The sequence below is a fragment of the Limulus polyphemus genome, unplaced genomic scaffold, assembly GCF_000517525.1.
Source record: "Limulus polyphemus unplaced genomic scaffold, Limulus_polyphemus-2.1.2 Scaffold4888, whole genome shotgun sequence".
NCBI lineage: Eukaryota > Metazoa > Arthropoda > Merostomata > Xiphosura > Limulidae > Limulus > Limulus polyphemus.
This window is the reverse complement of record NW_013670498.1, coordinates 55,296-64,843: the sequence shown is the minus strand read 5'-3', so window position 1 is coordinate 64,843 and position 9,548 is coordinate 55,296. Positions and strand designations below refer to the sequence as shown.

Sequence of the window (9,548 nt, the reverse complement as noted above, 5' to 3'; positions counted from 1 at the left end):
CCAATATTTCGCAAAATTATTGTTGTCAACCCACTCTCTAAGCTCGATCACCTACCAACCCAAACAGCTCCCCAAACCACCGCGCTGAAACCGCCATGCTCCACAGATGGCTGCAATCTGTTGAGCCAAAACTCTTGGTGAGGCATTCTCCAGACCCATATCCTTCCACTGTCCGAAAATTGAGCGAATCTTGATTCGTCTGAGAACAATACGGTCTTCCAAAGTCCAGAGGCTTGGTCATCATATCACTTGCCCACTTCTTTCGTCTGACTATGTTGGCAGGTCTTAATAAGGGCTTCCGTCTAGCTGCTCTGCAACGATAACCCAATATGTGGAGAATCCGTTGAACAGATTTCGGGCTCATACCACCAACTTTGTCCACTTCTGCAGTCGTTAATCTGAGATCCATTTTGATGTTCCTCTTGACAGCCCTTTTTGTCCTCTCCGATGGACCAGGACGCTGCTCAGTTGTTTCCTTGCCGTGTTTCCTGAACTGCACAATAATTCTGTTGACTGTCGAAAGCGGGATTCCCAAATTCTGCGAAATTTGCCGCTGATTTATTCCTCCATCTGTTTGACCAACTATCCTTCCTCTAACAAAATCTGACAATTCGAGAGAACCTTGAGTTCTAGGCATGTTGTAGCACAAGATAATCTATAAATGAAAATGGTCCGCACACTTAGTGCTCCGTGAACACAAATTAGTTAGCATAAATCAGTTAAATGACGAAAAAGTATGTGTCTATCTACTTGTGACCACTCAGTGTATATATACCTTCTGTATAATGAGTTTCTTAAATGATTTCGTGGAGCCAAATACAAAAACATACACACACACACACAATTTGGAACCAACATAAGTTATGTATAACAAGTCAATTTTAGTGATTCCCTGAAGCTAGGATATATAAAATTTTTAATCAATTTTTGTATTGAACGAATAAATTAAAGTATGTTAAAGCATTAAATGTGAAATATTTTTCTACGTTTGGATGATAAATCAACCTTTTCCATCCCTCAAACAAAAAAATAACGAGCAACTGATTCAATTGGATTAGGAAGGATTTGTGTAGGATGGTTTGTTTGTTCGTTGTTAAGCAAAAAGTTACACACTGACCTATCTGTGCTTTGGACACCACGGGTATCGAAACCCAGTTTTTAGCGTTATACCTTTTCAGACTTACCGCTGAGCTACTGGGGGGGGGATTTTGTGTAAGACACTTTTTTATGTTATAAAAAAATATACATTAGGTCAATGCCACGTGACCAAAATTCTATTAATAACAGTGTCTATCTACATTCTTATGCTATGTGTTGTTACGTAGACTAGAAACAAAACCACCACACATTGATTCATAAGTATCTAAAGTGTTATTAAAGTTTACAGAAACGAAAAAAGAGACAAGATTTTCTGTTTAACGGAATCTATATAACAATACATTTCTATGAAATTCAAATGAATATAGAAACGTAATTTTATTACCTATATAGAGACCAGAATACCACAGGGGAAACGAGGAAAAACTGCATCAAACAGGATATTAAACCACAATGTGGAAGGCACTGTAAGGAGTAAAATTAATATCCAGCTGTAAATAGCGTAATAATTATTGTTTTATCTCCAAACTGAGTATAATCGTGTTTTAACGGTCTACATTTCATATTGGGTTTTCGACCATAAAACCACAATTTTACCTTGATTTTTACTAATTGTGATTGGTTAAAAAATAGCTGTCCTCGAGTTTTAAATATAATTAAAATATTGGTAAATAAATAAAGACATAAGATTTTTTATTCATTTTGAGTGAAATTTTTGCAACACTTTGAATAATAACTTTCGGTTGAGTTGTAATTTTTTGTCCTCGATTTCTAAAAAAATGGAATATAGGCCGCTAAACAACAATTCTACCCAAAGCTACACAACGAGATTGAACCCTGAATTTTAACGTTCCAAGTCCTCAACTTCACTGCTGAATTAAAATACGAAATAAACCAAAAGTTCAAAACGAATTGTTTGTTAGTTTGTAATAAAGCACAAAGCTTATCTGTTCTCTTCTCACCGCGGGTATCGAAACCCGATTGTTAGCGTTATAAGTCCACTGACCTACTGCTGAACTACCGCAGCATAAAACGAAATATCACTGTTTATATGGATGTTTAATAAGTGATTAGTTACGAAGTTCAATAGGTTATGATTTAGTATATACATACACGTTCCGTGAGTGTCATAAAGTAATTTGCTCACCTTTATCAAACTGGATTCTAAGGGTCTTAAAAAACAGTTGGCCTTATTGGCAGTCACACTGTGTGAGTGAATTACATTTGAAGCCTGTTGTAAAAGTAATTGAACTTTAAAATATTAAAATAATATGCAAACAGGTTCAAAGTGAACCGTATACACAAATCTTTAAACGCTAGCCGTCCCTAATTTAGAAGTAATAGACTAGAGGGAAGGAAGCTGGTCAACACCACCCACCGCTAACTCTTGAGCTACTCTTTACCAACCAAAAGTGTAAATGATCGTTACATTATAAAGCTCCCACGGCTGAAAGGTCGATTATGTTTGGTAATGGGATTCGAACCCGCGATTCGCAAATTGCGAGTCAAGTGCCCTAAATACTAAGACATGACTGACAGAGTTCAGGGTTTATCATTCACGATTTCTGCACTGTAGTTAAAATGGATTAACACATACACACGCACATCTTCACACAAAACCTTGACAAACTTTACTTATTTAACTTATTGTGATAAAAAAACACAAATATGAAATATTTTGGTCAAGACCCTAATTCATGCTTTGCTTCAGGTTTAAGTTACAATTATTTTTCTCAACTCCATGTTTCAAACTGATTTTGATCCTAATCCTCTTTCAGTAATAGACTCCAGTAACTTTTCTTTGATAAATACTACTAAAAATTTCTACTTATATTTCAATAATTACTACTTTATTTGAGAGATAATTAGGCCTTGCTGCTATTTTTCGTAATATTGGATCATATTTTTCCAGCTTGTTAAAAAAAAACTCGAAAGCTTCTTTTAGTAACGTCTTTAAGCCTAATTGCTATGGTTTCTTATCTGATTTAGTTGAACTTGGATGTTTAACCAAATATTTAATGTAGTTTCTCCGAATTAAATAATATCTTACTCGATCTTCAACTTTGTAAAAGTTTCCGATGTACAGAACGTTTGTCCACCAGTTTTTTTTGCAGCTTTTGATTAAAGGATCAAGGCTTTCCTTCCAAACCGGACCACTACCAAGATCCTCCAATAACCAGATTCCTCCTGAAATAATGAGGAAAGTAGGGGTCATCCTACACAGAGAAAAAAAAGTTTTTTAGTTGTATAAAATTTTGCAACACTTGTTGAAAGAAGGGAACGAACACCACATTAAAGAAGCCTGAAGCTGACATAACACATGTTGCCTTTACATACTCTCTGTCTCTAGTGTGGTTTAGAAGTTTGGGATTATAGTTTAGAAATCATCAAGAAAGTAGCATACAGATTAGTTACACATCTAATGATACAAGAATTAATGCTGAGTTACACATACCACTTTTTAAAAACCCAATAGGTCAACGTTCAATAACTTATGTAGAGGTAAAAATCTGAAACGTAACATCAAGTAATATAAAAGAAATTAATTCTTGAAAAAAGTTAAGTTCGTTTATAAAACTATCTATTAAATTTATTATTTATTTAGTTATTTTCATAGTTAATTAGAAACATTACATTGCGATACACTTGTCAGTTAGTGTTATAAGATATGTTACATGTTGTAACTTTTTTACGTATTTATATTTATGTTAATTTTTTATATATAAAAGTACTGTCTGTTGCCTATCCATGTAATTACTTCGCAGGGTGTGGATGGATCTTCATCAAAACTGGTATGAAGGTTCATTAGGTCCATGCAGGGGTACATACAAATTTCCAGTTTTTTATTTTGCGTTTTTTACTACTACTTCGCACCCTGTTGATGGATCTTCACCAAATTTGTCATGAAGGTTTGTTGGGTCCATGATATATTTTCTACTGTGTTAACATTTTGGAAGAGATAAAAAACAACAACTTTCTAACCTGGCCACTTTAAAACAGCTCCAATTGGTTTGAAGCTGTTTTAAATGGCAGTCCTAAGCCTGTTACGGGGAGGGGAGGAGTTTTCTAAGTATTTTATTTCATGACGTTGATTGGTGTAGTTACATATAAGGTAAGCAACTTTTCATGTCCTAAGATACACTTTCATTAATCATGAATTTACATAACTTCCGTCCAGAGGACGAGTACTCCAGCTAGTTATTAATTTTTTTTTCCTGTTAGAGGAGATACGCTTCGTATAAGCATTCTCTTCTTTTTGTGTCTCTTCTTTATATACTAAGTTGAACGCAGTTAAAAAATATTACTTATTTAGAACATATGTATCTAGTGTGTGAATCATATTGAATTGAATAACCAAATAGCCAAACTCGTATTTGTTATTATACTTACTTCCAGTACCGATGAACATAGTAACGAAGTAGGCTAAATTCTCCATTATTGTCTTTTAATCTTCTTAAAGCAAGGTACGTAATCAGCATTCCGCTATAGAACAGAAAGGAAGATCGGGGTTTCGAGATGTTATTTACAGGTGAAATACATGATAGCAGCTAGAACTACTAGTTTCCGATATTTACAGGTGAAATACATGATAACAGCTAGGACTACTAGTTTCTGATATTTACAGGTGAAATACATGATAACAGCTAGGACTACTAGTTTCTGATATTTACAGGTGAAATACATGATAGCAGCTAGGACTACTAGTTTCCGATATTTACAGGTGAAATACATGATAACAGCTAGGACTACTAGTTTCCGATATTTACAGGTGAAATACACGATAACAGCTAGGACTAATAGTTTCCGATATTTACAGGTGAAATACACGATAACAGCTAGGACTAACAGTTTCCGATATTTACAGGTGAAATACACGATAACAGCTAGGACTAATAGTTTCTGATATTTACAGATGAAGTACATGATAACAGCTAGGACTAATAGTTTCTGATAATTACAGGTGAAATACATGATAACATCTAGGACTAATATCGGAAACTATTAGTCCTAGATGTTATCATGTACTTCACCTGTAAATGTCAGAAACTATTAGTCCTAGATGTTGTCATGTATTTCACCTGTAAATATCAGAAACTATTAGTCCTAGATAAATATCGGAAATTTGTATTTCACCTGTAAATATCATGTATTTCACCTGTAAATGTCAGAAACTATTAGTCCTAGATGTTGTCAAACATCTAGGACTAATAGTTTCTGATATTTACAGGTGAAATACATGATAACATCTAGGACTAATAGTTTCGCACTTCTCTCGAGTTTTCTCACACTCAGTGTATGCTATCACATTAACTATTGCCTATTGAGTAAAAAGGCATGGTATCATCCTACCAAATATTACCAGTCATCCTTTCATTTGTATATAACGATTTACTCTTTAATAATAGCGTCCAGCTTTTACTGTAGACAATTCTTTGTGGATCGTTGGTTTCGTCATTCATCTTATACGTCTGCTCTTACTCAGTTGTTGAACCACTGCTAGATTTTCTTATACAAACTAGACTCTGAATACGCAGCAGTTAATTCATTTCCAGCACTGTTCGAACTACTAGAGGGCGGTAGTGTAGCAAAATGACGTTCTCAACGATATTTTTGTTTCCAAGTGTTTCTGTATAATTCGTTATTATGGATTTCTTTATGAAACTAACACAGATGAACGTTAATCGACAGAGTTGTAACATATAACGATGCGACATTATAAGGCAACGAATACCTTAAAGCTATTCAAGCTAAGATATATTTCTTCGTCCAAGAACTTTGTTATACTTATAATCTTAAGGCTGTTAGTATAATCGCATTACCTGGTTGATATTGGTATTTTCATTGGATTATTTCAAAACAATATCCGTAATGACATTAGTTCTATAAAATTCCCAGAGAGGACACTAGCGGCAGGAAACCTACAGTCACACAAATTACGTCTTTTTTTTTAACTACTTAATGAAATATGAGGAAATAACAAATATTTACCTGTCGGATTGATTTTAAAGTTATATGCTTGAATTTCTTGAATGACTACCAAATGTGAATAGTTGCGAAAATTTAAATTTAATTTTATATCGATGCCACTCGCACATCTTATATACAATGCGAACCGTGGTGTCTGTCCGAGCGTTTGAAAAGCTGCGCACGCTGGCAAAGCTCAACATTCACTTTTGAAATGACGGGAGAACAGGCATGGATAATGTTGATGCCAAATTTTATTTCCCAAGCAGGGTATTCTACACTAAATTGTTAGGAATTAATCACACTGTCATTCACATTTTGAAATGTGACGTAACTTTAAGAATAAAAATGTAGATTTACTGTATGTTATTGATGAGCAGCACTTATCATGACTGAAATTCTCAACAATTACTTATCGCGGTAGGCGGTATAAGTGAAACAAGAGTGAAACACAATTAACCTTTTTAAAGTCCACAAAATAATTTAAATTGATAGATTAACTTAAACTTTTCCCGTCACTGGGGACGGGTACTTTTGCTTATAATTCATAATTTAGAAAACCTCACGAGTTGAAGCCAGTAAAATTATTTGACAAAAAATTTAAAAATGTTAATAAAACATCTGAAAAATGATAAAAATGTAAACTTACCTAGTGAAAAACAAAGAATCTAGAGCAAAAGGGAACTGAATGACCATTTGGAAGACAAAATCTTCACGAAGATCAAAAATCTTCCTTAAAGCATCTGTTGAAGAGTAACAATGGATGATGTCATTAATAATCTCAAATGTCTCATGTGTTGTAACAATGGCATTGAAAGGCCTCGTTCTGTAACAATGTCATTAAAAGGCCTCATATTTTGTAATAATATTGTTAAAAAGTCCCGAGTGTTGTAAAATTGTACAAATAATGTAAAAGGCATAAGAAGTTAAAACGTATTGGAATAAATTAATATTTTGAAAAATAAATAACAAATAATTTTTATCATTTAAGGGCTAACATGTTCTTACCGTTATCTTCAATAAACTAATAGATCTAAACTAACTGGTATTAGATGTAATAAAATAAAGGAACAGATGGGCAAGATCATATATATATATTGAATATATTTACAGTTTTCCTTATACGATGTATGTCTGCGGACTTACAACGCTAGAATCCGGGTTTCAATACCCGTGGTGGGCAGAGCACAGATAGCCCATTGTGTAGCTTCGTGCTTAATTACAAACAAACCTTATACGATATATATTTAATCGTTTCATGGGATAATTACTTGTCTTCTCCGAACTCATTGACTTAAATGTTTCTCCTAATATAATCCAGGTGATAGTGAAGACTCTGATTCCATCCACCACACGTAGGTGATACGTCTCTGTTCTGGAGTTAAGTTGTAACTTCGTGTTTCCATACGCAGAAAAACATTCTATTGCTTGTACGGCAAAACCTGCAAAACAGACGAAACCAACAACTACTGTACATGGGTTTATTAATTGCATGTGCGAATTGTGTTCGTTTTTATACCAGTAATTTTTTTTTCTAATCGTGGAGAGGAACATTGAAACACGTTATTAAGATCAAACAAATCCCATATATATATATGAGCGATAAACCCTTCAGTTTTTATCCATATTTTGATTAACAACGATAGTTTGTTATTGTACATAACATCTTATGCTGGCGAATCATGATATATTGAATGGTAGTTTGTAGGACATTACATCATAATAACATTAAAGAACTCTGGTATACAGCGAAAATCCTAGTCGGCAGTGGCAATGTGTGCAGTCGAGATGATTTTATGTTATTCTTACTGAAACCCGTATGAATAACAATTCGTTAAAAATTATTATCAAACTACTAATCAATAATCGTATAATTTAATAAAGTGTTGAATTATATTCTAACAAACTAGTGGAAAGCGCGAGACAGAGATCATTATTCAAGCAGCATAGTAAAGGCCAGCTATAGTATATCTCGGTTTCACCTTACAGATGTTAAGAATACAAAGATTCGAAAATATATTTTTTTAAATGGTATAAAAATTAAATTACTTTACGTGTCTTATCCGACAGTAATAAAAGAGACAATATTCCCACATCTGTGAATATGACGTTCCTTGTTTGCTTTCCAAACATCTAGACTTAGAAACAGATGAAACTAATAGCTTAAACAAAATAATTAAAACTTGTTAAAAAAAGAGAAATAGGGACTCTAAAAAAGTAAAGAAACAAGTTGAATCAAAATGCAACTATTATATTTTTAAGCCTACTACTAGGGACTCTGAAAAAAAGTAAACAAACTAGGCTGGATGTGGTGTCTAAATTTGTTTTTCAAGCTACAAACCAACATTTTGACTACAGTACTTATCAATGTTAGTGGAGTCAAAATAGGGATTTGTAGCTTGAACAATACTGTAGACACTATTTAAAGATATAACCTTTGACATTTGGATTCAACTTGTTTCTGTACTTTTTTGACGATCCCTATTCCCCTTTTTAAATTAAAAAAATGTAATTATCTTGTTTTTTAAGTTTTATGTCCATTTATGGAGAATATATTTTAAGCTACACACGTGCACGTGCATTCAGTTGAATGTTACATGTTTTTTAACAGTTTATTGATACATTGGTTTTTTACCACCAAACCATTATTTACTGAGCCAGGTGGTTTTGTGCCTGAGGTTTCGTGTAAACATGCGTTTAACAAGCGTCGAAGACAAAGGAAGCCGCTCACAATAGCATCGCATATATTTGTATTTATAGCCTCGTAAATCAACTTTCAAGGAAAAAAAATAACTTTTTAAACAGGTCATGGACATTCGCAACGTTTCATATAGTATATCTGTCTATGTTTTGGTGCAAGATACCCAACAAATTTTCATGTAAGCTTGTGAAACAAAATATGAATAATAATAATAATAAAATAAGCTCCCACAATTTCAGCGAAGTATGAAGATCAGTATAATAAATCAGCACTCACAAGAGTAGAGAAATCTACTATGGTAATCGTCTACTGTCAGAAAACACACTAAATAGTTGCAGAAAACCATGTAGAGACGAACTCGAGAAATACTGAATCTTCAACGTGATAGTTTCCAATTAATATCACAATTAATGCGTTATAAGTTGCACAACTTATTTTCCAATTAATGCGCGTTAGTAAAACACCGGATTTTTTCAATGGAAATAAGTGAAGGCCTTAGATAAATTCTTCAGGGCAATAAAAAAACGAAGGTGCTTGAATTTATTTTAAAACTACCCTATGAAATACTCAATACTGTGCTGTTTCACTAAAATATTCATAGCCGTTTTTTTCTGTAGCGGTTTGTAAAACTATAATCAATAATAATAAAGCCGGAGACACTGTTATAAATATACACATTGTTTACTCTAATAAATCGAAGTGTTTCCGACTGATATAAGGGTGCTTAAGTGGCTTCTACATTTCTTTGATGCTTGAATGGCTTGGAAGAGCTTATGTTGGGAGC

General features: G+C 33.6%; 1 protein-coding gene across 2 annotated transcripts in view; it reads right to left on the bottom strand.

Annotated features, from left to right (window-relative positions):
* Nucleotides 1–9,548, bottom strand: part of LOC111088969 (nose resistant to fluoxetine protein 6-like) — a 35,393-nt gene that overhangs the window by 8,523 nt on the left and 17,322 nt on the right. For both annotated transcript variants that reach the window (XR_002613365.1, XM_022400431.1), the window contains exons 6-10: nt 7,335–7,505; nt 6,713–6,806; nt 4,489–4,581; nt 3,149–3,314; nt 1,484–1,563 (exon numbers count right to left, since the gene is read on the bottom strand). Coding sequence is in view for 1 of the 2 variants with exons in the window: in XM_022400431.1 (XP_022256139.1) it covers nt 1,484–1,563; nt 3,149–3,314; nt 4,489–4,581; nt 6,713–6,806; nt 7,335–7,505 (604 nt within the window). In the remaining variant the exon portion in view is untranslated. The remainder of the gene's footprint in view (nt 1–1,483; nt 1,564–3,148; nt 3,315–4,488; nt 4,582–6,712; nt 6,807–7,334; nt 7,506–9,548) is intronic.